This window comes from Acipenser ruthenus, chromosome 11 (genome assembly GCF_902713425.1).
Source record: "Acipenser ruthenus chromosome 11, fAciRut3.2 maternal haplotype, whole genome shotgun sequence".
Taxonomy (NCBI): Eukaryota; Metazoa; Chordata; class Actinopteri; order Acipenseriformes; family Acipenseridae; genus Acipenser; species Acipenser ruthenus.
In genome coordinates this window covers 39,107,220-39,134,579 of record NC_081199.1, presented here as the reverse complement: position 1 = coordinate 39,134,579, position 27,360 = coordinate 39,107,220, and the positions used below count along the sequence as shown (strand labels likewise).

Below are 27,360 nucleotides of genomic sequence, written 5' to 3'. Positions count from 1 at the left end.
GAGTGATGTTCCACCATTCATCACTACAGAACGTAAGCTTACATATGTACAAAAATGTATCAACATGCCTTTCCTCTCAGGTCAGGTAAAACATTGTGCTATCCTGCAATTTGAGAGAAATGACCTCAATGGCTATTTAATATAATCACACATGCACGGGCAACAACAGTATTCTAAAGAGTTTTTTTCCTCCACCTGAATTCATGACTCTCCAAAGGCTAATAACACACAAGAGTATAAATTTCAATAACTGCAGCTCCAGCAGGCAGCCCTATAGATGACTTGTGGGACATGTGGATGTTTTTGGACACTAAAAAGCATGACGGGCCGAGAACGAGGTAGCCATCCCTCTGTGAATAGCAGCTGTGGCAGGAGGACCTAGATTTATAATCACTCTCTTGACTCAAAATATATTGTAGTTCTTTTTATTTTGTTTAAGAGTGGACCTCCGCAAGGGGACCCAGATGCTCTCTCTGACTGCATCAGTGGCTGATCTCTCTCACAGTGAAGGAAGTTGTGAGGCTGGGCTTACCTGATCCCATCTGTACAGTGCAGATGGTTATTATCTGTAGGTCTTGACTCAACACACTGGCTGAGTCAAAGGGGAGAATGGACAGACTATGTGTACAACTGCAGCTCCCTGGGAGCTCTGCAAAGGTCTGGACGCATGGAGGAGTCCCATTCTGGTCCATCAGGGCCCACGCAGGGCTGGAATCTGTGTAGCGCCTTGGGCAGTACAAGAGCAGTAGGGCCCTGTCACTTCTGGAGCAGCAATTGAAACAGTAAATCACTGTATCTACCTGGAAAGCAAAAACATATTAAAAATGCATGCCAAATAATATTGGGGGAAAAGATAAACTAAATTCATATATGTCTTAATTTCAGTGCCAATGTCTATAGCAACAGCACCTTGGTTGTGTATCTACTGTCTAAAGAGATGAATGTCGTCAGGGAGAACACTACAAATGTTCTGTAATTTGACTCAACATGAACAAATAATCTTTTCATTACTATGAAATGTAACTTTATACCTCCAGTAGCTTTCCCACATTGAATCAATTTGTAAAGAGAGAGAGAACACATGCACTGCACTTAAGCCTTAGGAAATTTATGTTGAGATGTAAGATTTCAAGATTGTTATTGTTATTTTACAATGCTGGTTCACACTAAACACGCCAGATACTGTAATTATTAAATGTTCAGACACCCGAACTGAGCTGCTATTTCAGCATCGATGTTAAGTTTGAAGCTGAGCTTTGTTATTATGGATTGGTGTGCTAATGTGTTGATGTGTTTCTAAATGGAAAGCAGTATGTGATCCTGCACTGTATGATTTCATTCATTCTATGATTAAAATAGAAATCCTATGTAATTTAAACACATTAAAATTGAGAATCACCCAACTAACCTGCAATCAAACCAATCCCACGTACAAGGGCAGATACAGGGTAGAAGGGTATCGCAGTGGTCATGTTTTCATATAGTGCAATATCACACAAAGAATCTCAATGCACAGTAAGCCATTGTAGTAGCATGGTACCAATTCAGTGCCCATATTTTACAGGATCAGTAATATTTGTTCCAGATCCATTGTGTTGCCATTGCTTCAGCTACATTGGTCTGTTAATTGTTTTGCTTTTATAAAGAAGTGTCTGCTCTGATAACGTCTCGATTTTAACATTCTGCAGCACTAAACTAATGTGGTTTCAAGTTACCAGAAACTATAGACTACTTTTTTGACTTCAATGTGACTCACCGGTAAGGGCATTTTGTTTTGTTTTCTGTTTAAAGAACAAATTCATTTTGTTATTACAGTACCTGTCATTTCTGGATGTGTCCTAATTGCATTTCCTCGCTGCATTGCCTGAACCCCTGCTGTTCCTAGGCATCTGAAGCAGCCTTGTTTGGTTCACTCCTGGATGAACCCATAAAGCAAAAACAAATAAATCAGCAGAATTCTAAGGCAGTAGCGGTAGCCAATGAACGCATTGGGTTAGATAAGCAGCCAAGGGTGCTCCGATCAAACTTGGTCCATGACCTGGAGATAATGCCTGCCAAGACGGGGAATACTTCTGTTCCTGCATGTTCATTCTAGCTTTCTGTAATTCAGTTTCTTCTTCTCCTTAGTGATGTTAATGATGCTCTCCAGCGCATCCATGAATATGCTGCAAACCTGTCATTATATTTGGTTTGGTTCAGGTCCTCCTTTTTTTTTAATGTAAATCCTGTTTTAAACAAAAAAACAATATTAGAACATACAGTATATGTATAGCACACATAGAGGAAACTATTTTAAATCCAGTTGGAGTACCACAATTAAAATGGGAACTCTAAATAATAATAATAATAATAATAATAATAATAATAATAATAATAATAATAATAATAATAATAGTATTTCTTTCTTTTTTTTGCTTTTAAACACACCCATCTTCACATATTCAGTGTAATACATACTATTATTATTATTTATTTCTTAGCCGTAACGGGGCCCTTGTTTGCAATTACATATTTGCATTTAAAGTGACAATGTCACTCACCAGAAGGAAATTCTAAAACTACAATTTGCCTTACTCTTAAGGATTGCAATATCGGAATGATATGCTGCAGGATATGTGGCTTGTGCATGCCCCTGCATCCCACACACGGTCATGGGGATTTTAGTGAACATTTTGTTTAGCTGTTATTACACATTTTGCTGAATTTTAAACAAAATGACAAACCGTTGAGACGTATACATTGTGTAGCCCTATGTGAAAAAATGATATTACATTTGTATGTTGTTTTTTTTTTTAATGTAACATAATTTTGTGATTTATGTTCAGTTTTTTTTCTTTTTTGTTTATTGTTTATTATTTTCAGAAGCAAATTATCAGAGTAAAGGTGTTTGTCAAAAATATTTGTTTCCGTGGCTTAGTTTCTTATGTTATTATTTGTTTATTTAACAGACGCCTTTATCCAAGGCAACATACAGAAACTAGGGTTTATGAACTACGTATCAGCTGCAGAGTCACTTACAATTATGTCTCACCCGAAAGACGGAGCACAAGGAGGTTAAGTGACTTGCTCAGAGTCACACAATGAGTCAGTGGCTGAGGTGGGATTTGAACTGAGGACCTGCTGGTTATAAGCCCTTTTCTTTAACCACTGGACCACACAGCCTTCTGCTAGAGCAATTGTTTGAAGTTATGGATGATTTGCAGCACAAAACTTTAGTTTGGAGAACACGAAGCCGTCTGACTGCCAGATAGCAACCCACAATGGCTTTTCTGACTGACAGCAAAACAGCTTGCCTGCAATAAATACATCAATACTCCCAACAGCACTGAGGAGGAGATTCTGATCCAAAAAGACACAACACATTCTGACTTTTCTTTGCTGGGATGTAACTGTAAACAGCTGCTACATGTCTGCAGAGGAGCCACTTTTCACTGCTGCTTTTGTCTTTCTGAGGGAAAGGGTTAACTGGGTTCAGTGGACAGGCGTCGGCCACAGCCTTCTAATGCTTGAGCAGCTCCTGGGTGAAAGCGATGCCTTTTACAAATTAAATAGGATGTCTTCCAACCTAATTCTTTAATTTGATAACGCTAAGCTTCACTAAGATGTCAAACATTCAATTGTATATTTAGATGCGGTCGCCAGGGAAGGAGATTTCGAGCAAGCTATTGATTAGTAACCCGCATTGGAACCCGGGGAGGAAAATTAGAGTACCTATAGAAGGAAGGATTATTTTAATACCCTTTTTCAATTATTGTGGTTTCATTAACAAAACTATATTGGATAAGTATATGTATTTATGGCTAATGTTATGATAATCAAAACATCTCAGCAGGCATGTGCAAACCTTCAATAACTAAACGTCAAAGGTCATTCAGAAAGGGAATCATGCCTTCCAATCTAATGTTATACAGATCTAAAAATGTGTCAGCAAAAATGTGCCTTGAGTTACAGTGAACTAAGAGAACAACATACTTTACGAGCCATGTCTAGACACATTTTGTTATATGTGTCCACTTGCATATTTCCTCAAGTAGCTGATGGCAGTTTTTTTTTATTTTTATTTCTTTCTTGTGTCAAATTAAAACCTCCAGGCATTGATTCCTCAGATTCCAGACTAATACCATGAACTCTGTTCCTAACATGTGGAATGCATAAATCCTCATCAGTCGGGGACGTCCTAATAAATGTAATAGCTGCCAGTGATCTCCTTGTGCTTGCAACTACCAGGATAGCATTTCACCCCCCTGTTGACCTACCTCCCTACCCTTGCACTGTGTTTCAGGATGGCAGCACAGTTAGCCATGGTCAACCTACTGATTCTATCTTTCCAGCCTTCCTGAACATGCAGCATGTTAGCTATTCAATTTGGAGTGACTGTGACTAGAATGAGGAAATGGGGGGATGGGAGTCCAGGAAAGACACCACAAGTTTTCTGAATAAATTAAAGCTGCCAGGGTCAAAGTCAGTTTAAAAAGAATGTTCGAAGGGATGACGCAGGAGCAGGGATGGTCCCACTGGGGGCAATGGGCCCCAAACAAGGCTGTGCTTTCTGCCACCATTGGAAAGACTCAGACGGTATCAAGTGTCTCTATTTATGAAACTAGTTTGTCATGACAAACGAGTTACAAGTACGTTTTTAGTGTTAGCAACAGTTCTTTCCCAGCAGTATTACTGGTCATTGACATTTTATAAGCTGTAAAGAGTTGTGTTGCAAAATGTTTCTCAGCTGTCTCACATGCAATCGTTCCTTCGTTCATTGCCTTATTTTTTTTTTTTTTAAATAGTTTTCTATATTTGATCTATAATGTAATTTTAGGATATTAACATGTGGAAATATGTAAACTTTTAAATCAAAAGACATACAATGGTACTAGCCAACACCACAGTTCAGAGTGTGGGACTCAGTCATGTTTGAAGTCACTGGAGTGTACTTTTGTTTCAGTGGAAGTTTGTTACTGCAGCAAGTTTAAGAAATATCCTGGTATTCTGTATTTTTAATTTTATTCCACACACTTTATATCATTAAATCAAATACCAAGCCTCATTCACATCTACACTGATCAGGTAGATAAAGGGGAGAAGAAGCCCATAATATGAAACTAATCTAATACTGTACGTGCAAACCTGTTCAACTGCCTTTCTATGCAGTAGTCCTTTAAATCAATGCTGGATACTGATGGGGAAGGCTTGCCATCACTATAACTGCATATAGATTGCATATACACTCAAGGCTATTAACATTTTCATACATATACGTTACTTTAATGTTTTTTTTTTTTTTTAAATCTATCAGTCATACATTGTAGGAAAGGGATCCATACAATATCAGAGTTCAGACATACTTTATTGATAGCATATTGTGCTGGCCACCATAAGCATGCATCACTTTTTAATGTTCATTTGGGTGAAGGTTAACAGGACGGGTTAATGATGCTTTTTACTGATTTGGCTCCAAGGTCCCTTCATGGATATTTCTCTTGAGTTTAGCATACTGTATGTACTATTACCCTTTATTATAACTTTGCCCTTGAAGGACATGCATTTTTCTTTTTGTTACAATAAAGGTGGATTGGCTTTATTATGGTTTATAGCTGTGATGTAGTATCAGACAAGGTCATTTAAAAAAAATGCACTGATCATTAGTATTCTCAGGTTAATGGCAGTATTTCCAAAAGTAGGTGATTTACTGTAATGTGTGATTGATATTCATGGGAGATTATGTACTGGTATTTTGTCCACACCAGCATTGTATATAATGTGTAATACATTTGCTAAATTTAACTTTAAGCGAAAATCTAACATTTGCTTTTCTAATTTTCTTGGTTAAGAATAGGCTGCACTTAATTGAAACCAATATGTGATATTCTTATTGAGGAACTGGTTCCAGTTTGCAGCACTTCCTGGTTGCTTGGTATATTAGGGGAATTGCATAATCACATGGTTTATTTGACAGACTGACTGATTACTGAAAGTGGTAGTTAATCAGGCAAGTCATTACCCAACAGCCCCTGCAAGCATCAAGCATTTGGTGTGTCTTTGGAGTCATGTGATGCTTTCTCACGTGAATCCTAACGACCAGGAACCATTGTAAAATCAGTACAAAATGAAACCAATTCCTCAAAATAGTATTACTTTCTAAAATCACAGACATTATGAAAGAAACTAGCGAGTAGCTCTTTACTTCAATGTAAGATTTACTGAATTGATTTATAAGCTGAGTGTTACATTCATTAGTTTGGGCAAGTACAGACAGCTACTTTCCACTTTATATTAAGAGGGAATGCACTTAACGGCTTTTGTGGTAAACTACCAGCTGTTGGTTAAAGAAGTTAAAGAGAGTGTGTTATGATTTCACACTTGAAATCGCTTCTATAATCAGAGAAGTGATTGTTTAGAACGTATAGCCTGGAAATTGCACTCACGGTTTATTGTATTATATCTTGTAAGTTTTTTTTTATTACCTGTTGTACGAAGAAAGCCTTGGAGCAGAAATGCAGCACCTTGTTGAGACTCAATCCCTAATCCTTTTCCTCTTCTGCTTTTGTTGAGAGAGGAAAAAACCTTAAACACTCTCTTTCACCAACCTTTCTCATTTAAGTTGTGGTGACCATGTGAACGTTTAGCAGTCTAGAAATCTAATGAAAAATTGCTGTTGAGAAATAATACTGAAAATGTAGCACTGAACGACAGCAAATCATAAGCAAAGATTTAGTGTTTACTGTTTAGCCAGCCTGAGTTTGAACAGTGTAGCTTACTCCTTAAGTTATATGTGACTATTCACCACTGTAGTGCCTGACTGAGCAGTGGTATTAGTTTAAAATAATGAACATGCATCTTTTAAGCCAGTCAAGTCCTGCAAATCCAGGTGTTCTGTTTGTCTGTCTCATCCTCTCTCAATACAAATAACTACTGTAGCCAGCTGAATCTTACCTGTTTCAAAATAAATAAATACAAATTACCCGACACCACCAATTGGTGTCGACTTAATTAAAGAGTGGTGGATCTCAATACCAACTCAATTCAGATCGGAAACTTGTGTCGTTTTAAAAGATTTGCACTGTGAACCATTTCAGTGGTGGCGGTACTGAGATCCAAAATTGTTTAGATCAGTTAAATACAACTCATTGCCTTTAGAGCAGTGGTTGCCAAACTTTTTCACTGTAGGGTCCTCCTGGGTTTGGATTGTTCCCACGGAGCGCATGCCATGTATTTTTTCACAACAGCATTTTGAAACTCATTTTTATGTGTGTATGTATAAGTACACGCAGAAAGTAAAGTATTTATATAACATACCTAACTTCATGCGATTCCTGGGCTTGAATCTTCGTTACCAGTTCATCAAGGAATGTTGTCATTTTGCACATTGAAAGTTGCTGATGGCAGTTCCTTGTTTCTTTTGTTTAAAAAAAAAAAAAAATTTCTTCCATTATGAATGCTTTGTAGATAACTGGCGTCCCAATTTTGCAGATTTAAGAGTTTCCTTTGACAAAACCTCCTGACAAATAATGCACTGGGGCTTTGGGTCGTCCTCGGATCCAGTAAATGTAAATACTAGTGCATGTCCCCACAACCATTACCTTGTGTACCAAATTCATGTATCCATTTCGAACACAACTTATTGCACACACTAAGTTGGCAACTTTGCTCGATGTACATATAAAAAACAGACCGGAATATGAAGACGAGGTGGGTGGGAAGCAATTTGAAAAATTAAAAAAAATATTGGAGAATGTACAAGATGTTACGCACAGTCCATAGGATTTTGCATTTTTGTTAAATATGACTACGTCAAGAACTGCCTGTACACATTGGCTTGGTTTACATGCATGTGAAAATCGGCTCTACAGTCATGACTGTGTGACGTTGTCACGCAAATACATCGTGAAACAGCAAAAGGATGTCCTTTTGGCAGCGTGACTTTAACTGCAGGGTCAATCGCTTTCTCACGATAAAAATAGCTGTAAAAACCCATGTAAACCTGAGCAGGAATCGTGCTTGTGGCTGATGAGGTTTCAGAAGTCAAGATCCCGTTCTTCTGACTTAATCTCACGTAATCTCCAGCAGAAAGGCTGTACAAAACACACACACACATACACACACACACACACACACACACACACACACACACAAAATGTACATTGATGGACTACTTCAACACTAGAACCGCCACGGAAAGTAACATGATTTCTCTTGCGTTTGTGTCACTTGCAGCACTGAATCCAGGTTGAGCTGCTGCAGCCTGCAGCTTAGCAGTTTTCTAATAGAAATGTTTCTGCTGAAGCGCTGTGGCCAGCTTCAAGATGAAATCTCTCCACTGATATTTTCCCTGGTGAATGCCTTGTACAAAATGAAATAACTGATGGCTGCCATATATATATATATATATTCTAGTGTTAATGAAATTTATCTTTTAGATGTTCCACAAACACACACACACACAAATATGAATTCTAAGTAGTAAAACTTGTACTTACTAGAAATTATATATAGTGTGTGTGTGTGTGTATGTGTATGTGTGTGTTGGAAAGGTAACCAGACAAACAAGTAGCTAATGTGCAGCGTAATTCAGAATGTGTGCGACAACACGTGGATTCATGTTTTTATCTTCATGGCAACGCATGAAGCTCTCCTCATGATATTCAGAGTCGTTCTTTTCTTTCCTACTTAATAAGCAGACACATACATTTAAATATCCCCTCCCCTAAATGACAATGAATTGAGTAATCTGCATTGATACGGCCGATTTTTTCCCCCTAAATCGGAACTGCATAGCAACGCATTTCTTGAAAAGTACGGGAAACACTTTGTGAGGTAAACTGTCATGACTTATGCATGTAAACGCCGCCATTGTTTCCAGAAGTAGTGTTAAGAGAATTTCATTTCGGCATATAGTCTTGTGGGATATTAAACCTGGCTGAATAAACCCATATAATAACATGGAGCTGAAATTGATCGTTCACACTACAGTACAGTTCACAAGTCAAGCAACAAAATTTTTGTTTCACATTAACTTTCATTACTATATGCAGCTCACCTCTCCAAAAACAAATAACATGACAATGATAGGGTATTCCTATATCCCTGGCAACACTGTAGTTTTAATGTTTTTTATTTTAATTGATTTATTTTAATTTAGTTATTCCAACCGAGATAAGAATATGTAATACAGTGGTTTACTTTTAGTGCAGAGAAAAGGTTGGGGCAGCCAGATTACATTTTTATTTTTCCTGAACAGTGAAAACAAGCAGTAGAATGATCACGGATTAGAAAGATGTGTATTTACATGAATGCTAGATGTCATTTATTAATTTTTTAAAAATAATGCTGGCTAAAAAAAAAAGAAGTTTGTAATTTGACAAATGTGCCTTCATAATGTGTAATAGTTGTTTACTTAGTATTTGTTTCATATTAGAAAGCTGTTTCATGGCGGCTTTGAAGGCGATGCTTGGTATTGTATCAAAGGGAGCTGTAATATATATATTAATGTATAAACACACCCGTATAAAAGAAAACCGATAATGGGGGAAAATACAGACTACATGCATCTCTTATAATTATATATACTGTGGTTAAATCTGTTGGTTGTGTTGCTTAGTAAAACATATTGCTGTAGCACAACGTGTGATTGTGTAGAAATGGGTTTTTGCAAGAACAGCGTAACCGAATTTTCAGAGTTGTTTGCGGACCACCTGGAGTTTACTCACAGCCGCCACAAGTGGTGTGCGGACCACAGGTTGGGAACTACTGCTATAGAGCAATCACTTGAGTTTTAGCAGGCAAGGCTCAGATTCTCAAAATGGATGCAAAAAATGTTTGTAGTGAGGGAAGCTGGTTTATTAATCAGTGGTTATGGTTTCCCTCATTGTATATTTGTATATTATCTTTAAACCATCTATAACAGGGCCAGGGGCCCTTTACATGAAAAGGGGGCAGGGCAAAGCCCTGCAGTAATATGTATTTGTTTATTTTAGAACGGGGTACCCCTCCGCCCCTGTGTATTGTTTTGTGTTTATATTATGATTTTATTTATTTGTATATAAAGGACGGCGAATAGTTGAGTGTGTTATTATTGTTTGTGATTTAAAATGTATTGTTTATTTTTGAAGGGGGTACCCCCGCCCCTGTGTAATTTGTATTTGTGTATTTTATAGGACGGCAAAGCCGTATGTTTGTTATTATTTTGCAGCGTTAAAAACCTTGTGCAGAAGGTGACCATCTCCCGAATTAATTCATTGATTAATTGTTGCTAATCGGGAGATGGTCACCTGTATAAAAACCCTGCAGTTTTCCCTGCTTGGGGTGGAGAGTAGGTGGGTGTTTTGGAGGAGAAACGAGAGCAAGTGGAGGAGAAATGAAATGAAACTATACGAAACGAAACGAAACGAAAAGGAAAGGAAAGGAAAGAAACAAAACTGAAAGTAAACTATTGGGTCATTGCAGGCGATTGCCAAGCCTGACCTGGGGTTTAGTGTTTGTGATTTTGTTTGGTTAAAACTTTTGTTTTGTCAGAGTTTTTTTTTTTTTTTTTTTTTTTTTTGTTCAAACCTTTTATTTTATTTTTGTCTTTAATAAAAACAGCGTCACAATGCTTTGCACCGCAGTAATTTGTCTGTGGATCTCAGTTCCTGCTCCTGGCCTCACGTTACCACATCAGCCAACCCTGTCACACCATCACATAGTCTCTACATAGTAAACATGAGCAATGCGTTGCGTTGGCAGGATTGTCTAAGAGTGTATACTGCTGTTTGTGGTAAAGGAATCTTATGGAGATCAAACATCTCTTTCTTTTGTACTCCCATGGGATCCCTGAGAGAGTTACATATGTGAAAACTTTCTTTTTAAACTTTTTTAAAAGTGTTATTGGCAGCTCTGTCAGTAACAGTGATATATAAATAGCTAGTAGAGAGATAAATATAACTATGCATTGTGTATAAGAAAGTGTAATGTAAGAATGCATTAGGTTTTATACTCTAATAAATCCTCACTTAGTAGAACTCTGCTTAGAGAAGAATAGGGCATTTTTTTTTGCAATGTTGCATGACTTTTTCTGCATTTGCTAATCAGCTGCGTGACCAATTCATTTGATTGACTGAATCTAACATCCAGGGTTACTTCTGCAGGATTTGTTTTCTGCATTCACTCGTCGTTTGTAGGCAGACTGCTCATCAAACATGGATCATAATGTGACATGACAGGAGTGTATTATAACAGAACAGTTATTATGCAGCTGGTACTGCTCTGCTGTGGTTAAATAATTGCATTAGCTTGTGGGACCGAGATCACAAAGCAGATTGTGTTATTGTCCTCTTCACAACAGAGCATGGCTCCTGTTTTTTAGCATTAGAAAGTGTTTGGATCAGATGCAGCATTTGACCCCGGACGAAAGCCTATTTAATATCGTCCCAAGGTCTAAAGCACTTTATGCCGAAAGTCATCCCAATGGCATTAGAATCAGAATTTAGTGCAGTGGTAGGACATGATGTACAACCAGGAAACCAACAATAAAATGACACCCATCAGCATCTATACACCACATTGTGTACAGATTAATGACAATGAGCATTAGTTCTGGTCGTTTTAAAAGAAACATAATGGAATATCAAAAACAGATTGAGGCCCTTCCGAGCTATCACAAATTGCCCATTTGATAAAGATATCCTGTGATAAAACTATGTAAGTGAAGAAGGCACTGAAGAAAGCACGCATGTGTACTTGACTTATAGTTTTACCTTAGAATTCTGATTGAACATTTTGAAATTATGGATATTGACAAAATATTCTTCTGCAATGCTGTAGATTTTCTGTTTCTGTAGAAATGCTGTTGTTGAATCCCTTTACATCTTGAAATATTGTAACCCCTTGTCCTCTTGGTGTATAAAGATTAATTTCAAGCGAAATGTGTCAGAAGCACTATTGCTGTGGTTGTATATAAACCATTTCTCGTGAAATGATTCCCCGGTACTGGCACTAAACCTGGCTGGCTGGCTGCTTGTGCAGCCATGTGTTTCAGAACGGTGAAATCTGCAATGTATGCTTTTCACGCTTTAATGAGCTCCACAGAATGAGTTCAACAGATCAGAGTACAGGTTATGATGAAAGACTATATCTATCAAGTAATGAACGTAGGAATTAGTACTTGTTGGTGTTAAAATATGCTAGCTGAAGCTTGGATTTTGAGTTTGTATTTATTTGTAGTTGCAGTATTCGCAATGTGTGTTCTCCTGTTGGCGGTGGTCTTATTTTTTACTCTCGCTTTTTTCCACTCCTGTCTGTCCGCCTGTCTTCGGTCTGCATGTTGTTCTTTTTCTCTTGTTCTTTGGACACTGGAAGCAAATCACAACTTCAAGGGAACTAACCTCTGAATGGCTTGTACAAACATATGGCTTCTTGAAGATTCAATATAGTGGTAAAAAATGAATAATGATAAATAATGGGATTATTCAAAATTATATATTTTTTTATATACTTTTTTTTTTTTGTTTAAATCAAAATCAGAATTGTTGTTTTCAAATGTGGTGTTTTTTACATTTTGTATTATTATTTGATCTGTGTGTTAGTTATGGATTAAGGATTAGCTGTGTGTGTGTGTCTATGTTTGTGTTTTTATTTTTTTTAACCTTTATTGAAAATCACCCATGAGATACCAGTTTACCTTCGCTCCACTTCCCCAGTGCAAATTGCTAATCTGATTAGTGTAATTGTTCGTTTAATACATTAGCAACAGAGAATGTTTAGCAAGTGACCGTGATTGGGTGAGGGGGGGGTGGGGGGGGGGGGGCTCCTTTTTAACTTAGGCAGTGTATCCACTAGCCTTTTAATTCCACTTCCCCAAGTGCCTCCCCTTTTCACAGGCGCCCTATTCGGAAGAGACAATAGAAACATACCCTCCCCCCTCTGAATGCTGGCTTCCCTAACCCCTGCTGCAGGCACAGATTTGTCAGAGGCATTCAGTTGAGACTGATTATGATTGCAGCAGATGGGCTGGATTGGACTGCCGATGCCAGGCAGTTTTAGAGCTGGGAATGAATAGGCCCAGTTGTAGGATCGCACACGGAGCATCAGCCGTACGCTCTTGATTTGCTCTAAGCTCCCCTCCCCGAGGAAAGTGCCACCTTGAAAGCCAGCGCCCCTCCTCAAACACATGTTAAACGTCCCACAGCCTGAGAAAACCAGTGAAGCACAACAAGGAGAGAGAGAGAGAGAGAGAGAGAGAGAGAGAGAGAGAGAGAGAGAGAGAGAGAGAGAGAGAGAGAGAGAGAGAGAGAGAGCGAGAGAGAGAGAGAGAGAGACACTGGTGTTTTGCAGCCAGTGGAGCTTTCACCTACAGTGTGAATGGAAAGTTTATCAACTCAAGGATCTCTTGTTTGTGGCTGCTGTTGTGACTGCTTGTAGGATTACTATGCCTGTTATTTGAAGAACTTCATCCAGCAGGATGTACAACCACAGTCAGGGTAAGCTGCTGGGCTACTGGAATTTTGTGCATTTTTTCATCGCATGTATACGAGGACAAGAATGTATTTGTGCCCATACTGTATACTGTGTGTGTATGCATATATTTATAGTGTTTTATTTGTCTGCAGTATTTGTGTTTAAAACTGCTTGTTGTGCACCTTGTAGAGCTGCTTGCAAATCTATTTTGGTGATTTTTTGATTCTAAATAAAGTGTGATAAAGCCAAAGATTTGAAATACATGCTCATGTAATGCCAGGAAACTGAAAGCATGCCATTTCTCATACGGGCACATGGGAGTAGAGAATACACATGTTACTATATTTTGCTAGAAAGCCTTTTAATGATTGCTGTTGGTGAACTTCGGGTCTACAGTCATTTTAAATAGTCTGTTTTATTTGAGATACTTGAATGTGTAGGGGATGATAAGTCTAGCGGTGGGAAAACAATTGTGTGCCCTGTTGCTACTAGCAACTGCATGGGCTGAATTGCAGCACGGCTGTAAGCAGCTCAATTCTGATTGATGGCACAAAAATATGAGAGATAGTTTTCAGCAAAACCAAAAGGATGTTTTTGTGGAGCTTTGTGTACACAGATATTTTTGCAAACCTGATACGATTTTATCTCATGGGTTAATCCCCTTGCAATATCCACTGTGATCCGACATGCTTTGAATACTCTCTGTTGATGCAAGTGACTAGGGTCTAATTTGTGCCTTTCATTATGCATGCTGGTGTTGCGGCAGATAAACTGAGCCATTCAATTGTCTTGCACCCCTGGCCAGTGGAGGAACACCTAACCTCTTGACGTGCAAGCTCTCTGAAACCATTTGTGAGAACCAATGGATAAGGGCTAGGAGAAACATGGATATCTGATTGCAAGCAGGTCTTAAGTTAATGCTAATTTCTAGCATAGAGTTTTAGGAGCTGCTTGTCGGTGAAGTGGGTGATAATAATCCATTGTCTAACTGAAACCCCATCACTGCTCTCTATGCCTTTCTGCCTCACAAACCATTTGAGTATGGGACTGTTGGGTTGTATATTTTTAGTAAAGCAAACTTTCCTTCTTTGCCTTGTGAGTGTAGTGAGCTCCAGAAGGAAAGATGTGCTGTGATTTATTAAAACCTCAAAAGCAGTGGAATGTACTATATTTGGATATTTGTGTGACACACTACATGGATAATAAAGCTTAATGCGTTGGTCCCACTGCTTTAAAATTTGAATCCCCTATCTGTTGTATTTGGAAAAAGAAAACTATTTTGTGCTGTGCCTCTTGGACAGCTAGATGCAAGGGAGCTTTGGGAAAATGCTTTTAATCAAAAAGCTGCACTGTATAAGAGTCTCAACATCCACAAATGTATCTGTATAGTTATAAATATATCTATAATATATATAGAGAGATAAAAAGCAGCAAACTAGGATTTTGTGATAGCAAAAAAGCAACTTACTGTTTTTTTTTCTCTCTTGCTGTGGCTTGTTTCAAACACACCTGTGGTTTGGATTTCTGTGATTTCTAAGTACAAAGATATGCATGAAATTCAGGTAAGAATTTTGATGTCAAAAAGTGATCCTTAAAAAGAGACAAATACGTACATAGCGGAAGCTGAATCGGCCAACATAAGAGCAGACATTAGGAATAAACATACATCCAACCCATTATCAGAAAGAACTGCAGAACTGTCTTGGGACCTTTTCCACTGGTTAATACCACAAGCCATCGTGGGAACTCCTTGCTCTGGAGCATGCTAGCCTCTGTAGTTTACAGGCTATTGCACACTGTTTGGAGATCTGCATGTATTGGCCATTATTGCATTTTTCATCTGCTTCCCAGAGAATGAGGCTAGGAGGTCAAATTAAATTTCTCAGGAATGTCAGAAAGTGACAAGCCTGGTGTGGATGTGGCCAGGGGATAAAGCATTTGAAACTTTATCAATTTCCTAGGAATTCTTATGAGGTAGAATAGGTAACTAATTAATTTGAGCTACTCCTGTCAGTACTCTGCTGTTTGGGGGCATGCTTAATTCCCCCTGGGGTGCATTGTTCATTAAAGAGATTTAATGACCAAGTACCTGTAGAATGCTTTCTCGACATCGTTACCGTTATTATCAAGTGTCAAAACCTGCTTATATTGACAAACCATTTAAACCAGCATTCAAAAGCAGAAAACACCACTCTTATAATCCCCTCGTCCATAACTATAAAACACGCAACATATATGGAGACATGAAGACTAAATATTTATCAAAGAATAGTAGAAACTTCTTTGTAGCAATATCTATGTGTTTAAACTCTTCATAGCAGTACCCTGCAAATCGACCTCTAAATGCTCCCAAAACAACATTGAACTTTTTTTAAACCCTTTCTACTGTATTTTTGCTATATGCTTTTGGCTTGCTATGTGTAAATGTTAAAGAGTACATCAAATCATTATTTTTTTACCCATTGTTGATTTCCACAATGATATTGTCAATGTACCTTTCAATTTAGAGAATCAGATTGTTTTTCAGATCAGACTCAATCAGACTTTTCCAGCTCATTCAGTATGTCCCACGGCATCATTGCAAGCTTGTAGCCTCTTTTCAGCTGGAAACACAGTAATGATTCCAAGCTTTTAATGATTAAAAGCATGGTTAGCCCTGGTAAAATGACTGTGAAACTGTACAATGGCAAACTTTTATAAGGGACATAAGGGAAAGGCTGGACAATGTTGTTTTGGTGATACATTCAAATAAATACCCTTGCATTCTGCAAAATAGTTCAGACTATAGGATTAGTGTAATACTCTGGATGCATACAAAACTGTAATTTTTTTGTACTAACTGCAGTTCCCAATTTGAGTGGTTTCATTCTGAGCTCCACACTCTTCTCAGTAAACTTTGACTGTTTCATAAATCCATATGAGCTCATATCTATTTATGAGCCTAATATCCTTTTGGCACCAACCCTTTTCTTAGGATTCATTTGGATTAAATACTCCAAAACCTACCTGGCATGAAATGTACCTTTTTTTAGATAGAAGAAAATAAAATAAATAAGCTACAGTATACAGACGCCTTTACTCCTGCCAAAGTGCAGAGAAAAATGATGTGCAGGATGGATCATCAAACTGAACGCCTTGTGGTTTGGAACAAACCCTAACCAAGCTACAGTGCTTGGAGATGCCTGTGCCTGATCTTGATACTCTAATACAACTAGTCGACTCACCACTAATTCTAATCCAAAGATTAGGAGTTTGCATCAAGTGGAACAGAACAGATGTGAAAGTGTGCCCCTGAGTGTAAGATAAAGAAAGCTTTCAAGGCTGATCGAAGAACCTTTTGATGGCCCTGCTTCAGGCCTGCCGCAGTTGCAATAGTCACTGTAGGTCCCCAGAAAGAATTCATACATAACTTCAAAACACTCAAACTTAAATATGTGGGATATATTCCTTGGAATTATACACATAGTCTGTAAATCGACCATACTTGGATTGGCTTGAGTGCAAATTCCTTTGGGTTAAATTAAATGGCTCCAATCTTTTGTGCTCAAACTTTCACACCTTTCTTTAAAACAACAAAACAGTAAAGACTGTTTGTTGTGTCTGCTTTCAAAATAAACATGGTATTTAAAAAAAGATTGTGCTGGAACTAGATCCTGTTCCCTGCCAGACCCGCCTGTTCACCAAGAACGAAAGGGTCCTTTCAAGTCTAAAATGTTGCTGTGTTCTTTTTGCACTTTCAGTGTATTTTGACAGAGCAGATTACACATGATGTTAAACATGTGGAAACAGTTAAAAGACATGTGCAATTAAGGAATGAAATCATGGGGGGTACAAAAGATATCTATAGTAGGTTTCGCTAAGGCTAATATTTAGTTATGTAAATTGGTATGTTCAAAGATCAAATATTATTAAACCCCAAAGCCTTCAAACGCGTGTGTCAGCCACTGAAGCATTCTGTGGAAAAGAGGAACTCTGTGTATGCATGAAACATTCCATCACTGTCTAGTGCTAGATTGCTACAATTCCGAATGAATGAAATCTTTCAGTACTTTCAAAATACTATTCTATGAGCAAAAAAAAAAAAAAAAAAACATTCTTCAAATGGTTAGGTGGCTGATTAACCACAATAACTTTTACCCTATATAAAATGGCTTATAGTAATAGTGTTGTACTGGTAAGGGGCTCTCCAGTAGGTGTTTGGTTCTGCTTTGAGATACTAATAGATACTGCAGCCCGGTTGGATGGTGGTCCACAATATTCATATAAAGACTGGTATTTACTATGGAGCACTGTGAATGTCTGTAATGATATAAACATACACAGTATATGGAAAGTCTGGGGGGGGGGGGGGGGCTCATGGTGATGAAATTGAGTTCTTGCCTTATTGGCTTGTTAACTCAAAATGTATTTAAAGGAAAAACCTCTTGAGATGAATCTCTTTTTTTAAGTGGGTTCACAGAAGAGACATATGATGCAAATGAGTACAACATAATTACAGATGAAACAAAATAATTGGAACATACTTGTGAAGAACAACAGCTGAAATGGAATAACAAATGAATGGTTATTTTTTAATTATTCATTTCCATACACTTAACATACACAGGAAGTCAGAAGTTCTGCGTGCATTAGGTAAAAGGCTTAATATCAATACTATTTAATATATTTACTGTCTTTGTATTCTGCGTGATCTATCACCAATATTGTACAGTTATTTAAATTGTGTGGCAAAACTGACATACTGTCAGATAGAACGGCATAAGATAACATACCCAGTGAGCTTGAATGAAAGGTCCTGATTATCTTGGAAGTTGACAATCTTAAATTACTTTGCTGTCTGCCAAGTTTCAAAAGTTGCTCCTCAGCTTACATTCAAACCTGGTTTTCTTACAAAAAAATGTTTTTGGAGATGTTCTGTCATGAGAAAGTTTATTACTTGAGATTGCTAGACAAGAAAGCACTTCTTTGAGATGGCTTTAAATAGCTGTAACAATTACAATAAGACTTAGAGGTGCTGCTGCTCTGGCTCTTGAAGTCCGAGGTGATGGATGTCAGTGCGGTCCACCTGTTTCAGATGATCCCCAGCTTTAAGTGACATGCATCTGTTTGGTTTTCAGCCTTTTCGTTCCATGGTTTACGTGCACAGAGGCTCATGATTTATACAATACAAGACAATGCAGAGGGTGCCTTTCAAAACATGCAACTCAAACCACTGCATGTGAGCCAGAGTTGGTAAGCCCGGGGAAATACAACAGGTTTCTGAAGGCAATAGCTTTGTGTGCGCCTTTACATTCTACAGAATTTGTATATTGTAAGCTTGTTCTGAAGGATTTTAACTATTTATGTAATTTAAGAGATGAGAGATCTACAGTATGTGTCATCTGAAGCTGTCATTTTATAGGTTGGTCTGCAAGAGGGAACCATGACTGACTTGAATCAGAATCTTATTTTTATTTTTTTTGTAATCCTATTTTTTGAAAACCATAATCTCTTGTTTAAGAAATGATAACCCAGGCATTTACAGAAGTTCTAGGACTTCAATCACATACAGAAGAAACGCAGTGAGCATCAGTAAGTATTTTGACATACGTCAATGTGCGCTTTTTTTTTTTTATCAATACAAACTGGTATTGTATTCCAGTGTGGGCATAGAAAATGTTGTACTAGTCCGGGATCCACATTTCATTAGCCCACAGGGGATTTGTGTCCTATTTTTAGATCAATAATAAGTAGAAAAAACAGAACATCATTAGAGAGTGATCAAGAAAGTAGGCTATATCGGCTTTGCATTGTTAAAATGAGTATATGGTGTGAGATTCGAGTGGCTGTTCTTCAAAAGACTGCTGCATTGACCTGTGAGAAGGATGCAACGGCATACTTATGTGGCTAGCTAACACCACAGAAGCTGTAATACTTCTCTTCATAAGACACGATCATTCTTCTAATAGAGCTGTCTCGGATAAGAACAATAGTAAACAGTATTCCTGGAATATACAGGTTCCCAGACTGGTGTTCAAGACAGCAGCACACAAAGCGCTGAGTGAAAGTAGCAGTTTCATTTTATGTGCTATACTTGGAAGAGAGCCAATTGGCCCCAGAAGATAGTTTCCATAGCTACTGTCCTGATGATGATATAAATGCTGCCGCAAAATCTTTCCTTTATACCTACTCACTTCCCACACTGGTGTTCAAAACAATTATTATTTTTTAATTAAATTTAATTTGTTGGTGGCCAGGTGTAATGAAATAAAATGTAACAAGTCACCTTCTGTACTGACATGTACAGTATGCAATTATTTTGTGATTTAAAATAAGGGTAAGGATATGTGTGTTTTGTTGCTCTTATTCAATATGATACGCAAAGAAAACAAATCTGTATAGTTTTTTTTTCAGTTTTTTTTTTTAGCATGATCTGCACATAACAAATGCAATACCTCATCTGGTTGACATAGCTGTTGTAGATCCTACAAATTCTGTTTATTTACAAATACAGTTTAGCTTACTATAGTTTCTGATCATTTTGCACCCATGCATTCCCCATTTGTGGCCAGACTGCTTTTAAAAATCAAGCAACCCTGAGTGATAGTTTCAGGGCTTCATACTATGTGTTGACTTTCCAAAGCTTCCTGACAAGCATGTTGTGAAAGGCTCTCTGGAAAGGTATCTGATATTTTGTTCTGCTCAAAAACGCTATTAAGAGCTCAATGTTACCTCTAAACCTAGACGCTATGTACTGTACCCAAAGGCATACAATGTAAGGAAGAACATCTTATGCGTGCGATCAAACTGTAATAATCTACTTGAACTATCTCTCAAGGCAGATAGTATCAGAGTGGCTCAAGCCCAACTGTTTCTATCTGCTAGTAGGAATGGTGATTCAATTTAAGCATGCCAGATGTGTGTATCCATCAATTTGCAGTGATTGGAAGCATATCTGCAAGATGACTACATTTCCTTTAAAAAAAATAATTCATTGTCAGTTTTTGCTTGTTCTGTTTAGTTGTGTGTGTATAATGATCCACCTAACAGCATTAAATGACAGCTCTTAAAGTGCAGATCAGAAGCTGGTTCTATCAATGCTAGAAAGCCTATTGTTGACTACGATAAATTCAACTGAACCAATATGCAAGCTACTGTCAGTCTAAGTACTTTACTTGTGTGAGGGGAGGTGTAAGATGAACAAGACTGCAACCTCTCCTACCTGCTCTCTTTTCAGTTTACATAAAGAAGGTCTCTGTTTGATTAAATGAAATACAAACCTAAACAATGTATTGCAGTAGTATTACAAGTATTACAGTATGTTTTATGTCTGAGCGTTGATAAACAGTATATCTGTACTGTATAGGGCACAGTTTTTATATTTATATGGGAACCCCTGCTGGAGCACTTGTTTCTTTGATCTACTGTCATAGAGTAAGGCCTACTACAGTAAGTGCCCAATCCATATTTGCACTGTCCATTGTTGCGACTCGTGCGGTCAAGCCTGATTGAGTTTGTTCTGATAACAATTTAAAGGAAAATGTGGTGCATTGTGCTATGGTAAAGGACTCCTCAATGCAGTATCATTAAGCACAACAGAAATCCCACAAGGTGTTTTGGTCAGTGGCAAGAAGATTAGATGTGTACGTTTTAAACCAGAAACTCTCTCACACTTCTCACGTGTCATGTATAGATTTAAACTGTCCTTCGCAGTGTTATCCAGCTTATAGTTGCAGTTTCAACTGCCATCGTTAGGCAAGTTAGTTCAGGTTACTCGTAAAGGCTACATTTCAGGACTGAACTTGTGATCCCTATTAAATGAGTCTTGTTTCTGCATGCATTTCCAGCAGGCAAGTACCTCCTGTTCAAATGTTCTTTTAAAAATAATAGTGTTATTACATGCCTTAATATTGTACAATTATAGGAAGACTTGTACCCTGGCAGTAAGAAAGACTCTGGGTAATGTTTTCTGAAACTTATATGGAGGTTTTGTGAACGTTTTCTTTAACAATCTTACCATTTTTAGCATTTTGCTCCTGTATTGATTTATAAGATGTATTAACTGTTAAAATTTGCTGATGCGTGTTACTGAGGAATGTGAAGGTGTTTAATGTCTCATTTTTGAGTACTCAAAATTCCCCAGCCATTGGCTAAAGATTGTTTCTTTCAAAGTAATAAACCACTGTTCTGTCTTTCCCTTAAGAGTTAAATTAATACAATGTTTTTTTTTTTTTTTAAGGAGACTATTAACATACTATTGGCCATTACCTAATTCTTAACTTCCAAAAGACTTAAAGATTCCAATTCTAGCCTTTGTGGTTTTCTGAACAATAACCACCAACAGGCTATCTATCATCTCGACACTAATCCATGCCCGTGGCCTGGCCACTGCTTGATTCTGTGCAGTAAGTGGCCCTGCTGTTGACTGCTCTTGGGGCAGTACTTCTATGGAGATACCTCCTGGGACATGTGTTTGACAAACATTTGCCATTTCCCTCCCCCCCTTCCCTTTCTTCTTAAATCTTTAGAGAAGCTTGGGGCTCTAGGCTGATGTTTCCCAGTTAATCATCTAATTTGTCAAAATGTTCAATGAGCATGTGGCTGCCACTTTTTGCAAACTCCCTCTCTATCTGTCCTTTATGGAGAGAGAGAGAGAGAGAGAGAGAGAGAGAGAGAGAGAGAGAGAGAGAGAGAGAGAGAGAGAGAGAGAGAGAGAGAGAGAGAGAGAGAGAGAGAGAGAGAGAGAGAGAGAGAGAGAGAGAGAGAGAGAGAGAGAGAGAGAGAGAGATCTGCATACACACCATTAGAAGGTGATTTTGAATGCTTCTGGGCAGAATGAATCGGTGTTCACAGCCTCAGGGCCATTCCCATCCAGCCTCAGCATTTGGACCCTGTTTGCAGGACCTCCTGTAATCAAGATAGAGATGTTAGCTCTTGTGATAAATGCTGGATTTTTGTCCTCCACAAAGTTGTTTCCCCAACAAAGTTGTTTCTCCAACAGCTGGTGAAAGAAGCAGTGAGATGAGCTGTGATTATATGATTATATTGATGTCTGTGTTTGGGAGAACCTGGTGATATATTTTTCCTGACATGCTAGGTTGTATGTATCATAATGAATGAGCACTTTTAGTAAAAAAAGTAAACAATCAAACACAATGCTCTCAAAATAAATCTGTGCAATAATTTTGCTTTGTTCATTGTCTTTGTTTTAGCTTTGTCTTTATTGTGAGCTCGCAGGGGTTTTCCTCCATTCATAGGGCTCGTGTTTTGATTCTGAGTGAAGTAATTTAAATTGTGAACTGTGCCAATTAGGCTGCTATTGTAATTCAGGACATGGAGACGTGTCACACTGTCTTGGTGTGTAAGAAGAGTTTGTGGTTACTATTGGGGGAAGGGGGGTCCTGTCTGTAAGAAGAGTTTGTGGTTACTATTGAATGGAATAGAAGTCATGGAACCTTATTGAAGATTCGTCACTGCTCTCATACAGCTGGCTCATAATTAGAAGTGGGCACTGCCACTGGCTGACATTAATTAGAATGAATCACACAGCCCTGCCATTGCGTGCAGGGTCACAGCGATCAAAAGATCAGTCTCTCAGGAGGAGAAAGTGAAAACGAATGTAGAATTGATTTATATCAGATACAGATGCTTTTCACTGTATTGTAAGCAGCATAGCACGGTATTTCAGCAGCATTCAGTGCAGGAATAATAAAATAAGCAATAAAAAAAGTTTCTGGTTTAATCATTAAATTATTTTTTCTCTCTAATAAAATCAGCTTCTGGTTTATTCTTTAATGATTTAATTACTCTCTGAAACGTTGCTTACAACATGCCATTGCACTTGAAAATATGGCCCAGTACATAGTATACGGTAGAGAGACAGATAATAGTACAGATTTTCAGCTTCCAAAGTACCCGTACAGTATAGCGACCAGTAACCTTAAAGCATTGAAATCAGCCTGTAATTAGTCAGACTCATACTGTACATGTTAAGGGTTAATTCCAGATAACAAAAACTTTATCTAAGGAGACCAATAAGCTGCTTCTGAGCCTTTTCTACCCATACAATACCCCCAGGCTGTTGTTCTGCAATTAAAAAGTCAAGTCATTGGAAGATTATGAAGTGTGCTAAATTCCAGCTGCTGAGGCTCATCTTCTCAGGTGCCTGGGTATGTGTAACTCCCTGCAGCACATTACTATTGTGCATTACTTTAATGTTGCTTTATGGCTATTTGTTACTGCTCATAGAAATGTACTACAATGCATACCAATGTCATTCCATCTTGTTGAAAGAGTTGCACCTTTTTTTATAAGGATATATAAAAAACAACTCAGAAAAACAGCTGTATTTCAGTCCCTTTAAACTAGGAGATTATTAATTAGTCATTTTAGCAGACACTTTTATCCAAAGTGACTTACAGAGACTAGGGGGTGAATTATGCATCAACAACTGCTGCAGCAATGTCACTAACAGGACCTCGGTTTTACGTCTCTTCCGATGCACAGAGCACAAATAGGTTAAGTGACTTGCTCAGGGTCACACACAGTGTGTCAGTGGCTAAGCCAGGATTAGAACCGGAAAACTCCTGGTATCTAGCCTCTTTCTTTAACCAGTGAACCACCAAGCCTGTAAGATGAACTACCAAGCCTGTAAGATAAACCTCTCAATTAGGACCACCTTATGTACTACTTTTTTTTACCCAATTGTGGTGATCTTAATAGACATATTCAGCTGTATAACTGTGTATCATTTCGATCAGTTTAAAACACTGGAGGACTCGTTTGTGGTGCTTTATTAGCCTAGGGCTTTGCCAAGTAAAAAAAAAACTGTTAGGTTGAGTGGTGGAGTGCAGATAATTCTCAGAATGCCAGTTGTTGTGAGTTCTAGAATGGTCAGCTAGAGCTAATCTGTTTGCTGTGTTTGCCTGGTTGTGGCCCTTGTTAATATAATAAGAACTGGAAACTGCACATGATGCAGAAAAGTCTTTGCAACTGGCCCATTTTTGTTTTTTCTTTCTTTCTTTCTTTCTTTCTTTCTTTCTTTCTGTTTTCAATCCATGCCCACACACACACCCTGATTAATGCACAAGTAATTGCACGAGTCCTTTTGTTCCTCGTGCCCTGCAAATTCTCTCCTGTTTGTAGAGAGCCATTCTCCATGCTCTTCTGTTATTTAGCTACAGTGGCTCACTTATCTCCCTTAGCATTTTCTCCTTGCAGTATCAAAGACCCATAATAATACGACTCTCTGAATTTGATGCAGCACTGTAATGAGGACTCTGAGGTCAGAACATGGGAATCCACCCGGATTTTGAAGAAACCATAGTGCGATTGCTAACCTTTCTGTTGGACTCCTTGTGAGGCTGACCTTCTTAACTGCGGGATGCATGACAATAACACAGTGCAATGTCAATGTGAATTTAAGGCTGGACCCTCGAAAGTGTGTGGCACTGTCCCAGTATGTGACTTTCTCAGGTCTGCTGCAATTCATGTTTGAATCTGTATGAGTGTGTTTACAAAGGATTAGAGTCTATTGTTGGCTTTATGTGTGCAATTGACTGGAATCTTTGGAGTACATTTGCAAAGAGTAAATGAAGCTTAAAATGTTATTTTCTTTTTATCGTTTATGATAAATTCACCTATCCACAGCCAGCAGTGACTTTGTAAAATTGTAAAAATACCCCTAATACCCACCTTCTGACTGATAATAGATCTATCAGCCTCATCATGTGCAAGCGCACACTGGGGAGAGGCAAACACCCTTGAGCTTTGTGAATGGAGCCAAGGCACGTGCCTGTCTGATAAATTCACAGTAAATGTACAAGTACAGTAAATGCTTTTGGTTGGTGCGCTGCTTTCTTCTCAAAGCTGTTTTGTGCACAGATGAGTTTTGTTGTCAAAGCAAAGCTGGAGAATGCTCCCGTCTTATCTCTTCTGTCCCGCTGACAGATGATCAGCTATTCATGCTCACAGTTTTTCTTTTTCTTTATTTCAGGGAGAAGCTGGCAGCGGCGCGGTTGCAGCGGGAAGTTGCACGAAGCAGAAGTGAAGGAACAATGGTACTTGATGTGTATTTGAAGTTCTCTCTTCAGTGTTGCTCTGTTTTAGAAGGCACACAGACAGGCTTTAAAGGAGGGGGGCTGGTCGTGAATGTACTACAGCATCACTCAGCCTGTCTAGCATTTACCACAAAGCTGTGTTCGTTGTGAAGCATGGGAGTAAGGAGGAACTGCTCTTATCTATTCCCTTTGTTAACAACAACAACCATGTCAGATTACACCTGTTCAATACAAACGATGTTCTGTCCTGCCCGAGGGTTGGATAAATCATGATGCTAAGTCCTTTAATAGAGAATGTGAAAATGTTGTGTGCAGTAAGCAAAGTGATCTGATGAAGTGAATTCCAATATCACCAATAACACTGATGGGATTTTTCTTCAAATCCAAATAAAGACATTCTTAATATAGGCAACAGTTTAGCTTCACTGGACTTTCATACAGGCTACAGTAGAAGTGTACTCTTGTATAGTTTACCTTGCCTATATGTTCAGTTACTTTGTTTTTACATAATTGTCCTTTTTTATACTATATTTTACCAGAGTAACTCCAATGTTACTCCAAAGAGCAGCAAAACTAGAGCAGTCTAAAACGCACTATTCTGTTCAGATTTGGTTTGATTCCCTGCAGTTGCTGATCATAAAGGAGCAGAGATAGATAGCTGCACCTTGTACCGTAGGAATAGTAACGAATGCATTTTACCTTTTTTAAAGAGAAACAATACCTGCAAGGATCAAACTCACCTCCTATTCCCACAAGATGCCTAGAATAACCATAGTGCCACATGATGCAGAGTATATAATACAAAGCTGAACTCACTGAGTCATTGGTTTCTATTTAATACACGCCTCTATCATTTCCTGCACTGCTTCATCAGATATCAGACTTCAGAAGTATGCTGCTTGTTTACATTACACAGACAGCTGAAGGCAAGCTCTCAGGGTCAAAGGGGCCTGCTAAACAGGTATGGAATGCCCCGATACTACCAGCAGCAGCACAGAAGGTAATGAATGGTATTAACAAGTTGTGTTATTACTCAGTAAGCAAAAAATAAATGCAAGCAATAAGGGTGGCCTTTTTATGCACTGTGTTTTGTTTTATGGATAACATTTAACAGGAAATACATACATCTCTAGTTTTATATCCTTTTTAAACATAAAGTGCTGTATATGGGGCCTCTACATTTCAAATCATGCTGCACAGCGATGGTTCCTCAAAAAAAAAAAAAAGTTTGAGACTTGTAAGAGGAGGACACTGATGAACGGCTTGTATTGTACCTGATTGTATGAAGTCATCAGTAATGTGTTGGTTTGGAATGTCCAGGAATTATTTCTGTCTCCTGCTCTTTCATCACTGTATCACTGCTGCGTGGTATCTGTGAGGAAGTCATGTTTTCTCAGAATGAATGATACCGCAGAGCCGCTCCTCTGTCTCATTACCGTGTTTAAGCTATGCTAATTACCATCCAGAGAGACGGCTTTAGCATGAGTTATCTGTGTCAGCCAGGAGGGGAGCTGAAGCAAGCCTTCATTGTGGTGTCTCATAATCTCTCCTGGATTCCACACGGAGATGACTGGAATTCAGAAACTCTCAGGGCTTTGCTTAGGAAGCTAATGGTATCTTTTTAAATGAGAGTTAATAAAAAAAAAACGAATAATGCTGCTCATGGGAGATCATTTTCAAAGTGCTAGCAGCACCCAGACACTAAAAACCGATTAGATACTGCAGTTCACCTCCCTTTGAAGTATGTGTCCTTAAGTTTCCTCAGACATATCTTTTTCAGATGAATATACCCAGTTAGCTGGACTTGAATTAGCTGCATTTAACCAGATCAAAAGTAAGCAATGGGATTTAGTAAAAAATGGGGTGAACCCAGCTTTGGGCTTTTTTGTTACTA

The 27,360-nt window shown here is 38.3% G+C and overlaps 1 protein-coding gene across 12 annotated transcripts in view; it reads left to right on the top strand.

Annotated features, from left to right (window-relative positions):
* The window catches only part of LOC117426626 (nck-associated protein 5-like), a 198,279-nt gene that overhangs the window by 72,325 nt on the left and 98,594 nt on the right, over positions 1-27,360 (top strand). For 10 of the 12 annotated variants that reach the window (XR_009330599.1, XR_009330598.1, XR_009330597.1 and 7 more), the window contains one exon: positions 25,403-25,466. Coding sequence is in view for 7 of the 12 variants with exons in the window: in XM_034044399.3 (XP_033900290.3) it covers positions 25,403-25,466 (64 nt within the window). In the remaining 5 variants the exon portion in view is untranslated. Of the gene's footprint in view, positions 1-12,930; positions 13,452-25,402; positions 25,467-27,360 lie in introns of those variants that run through there. The other 2 variants (XM_034044400.3, XM_059033891.1) reach the window with 2 other exon arrangements.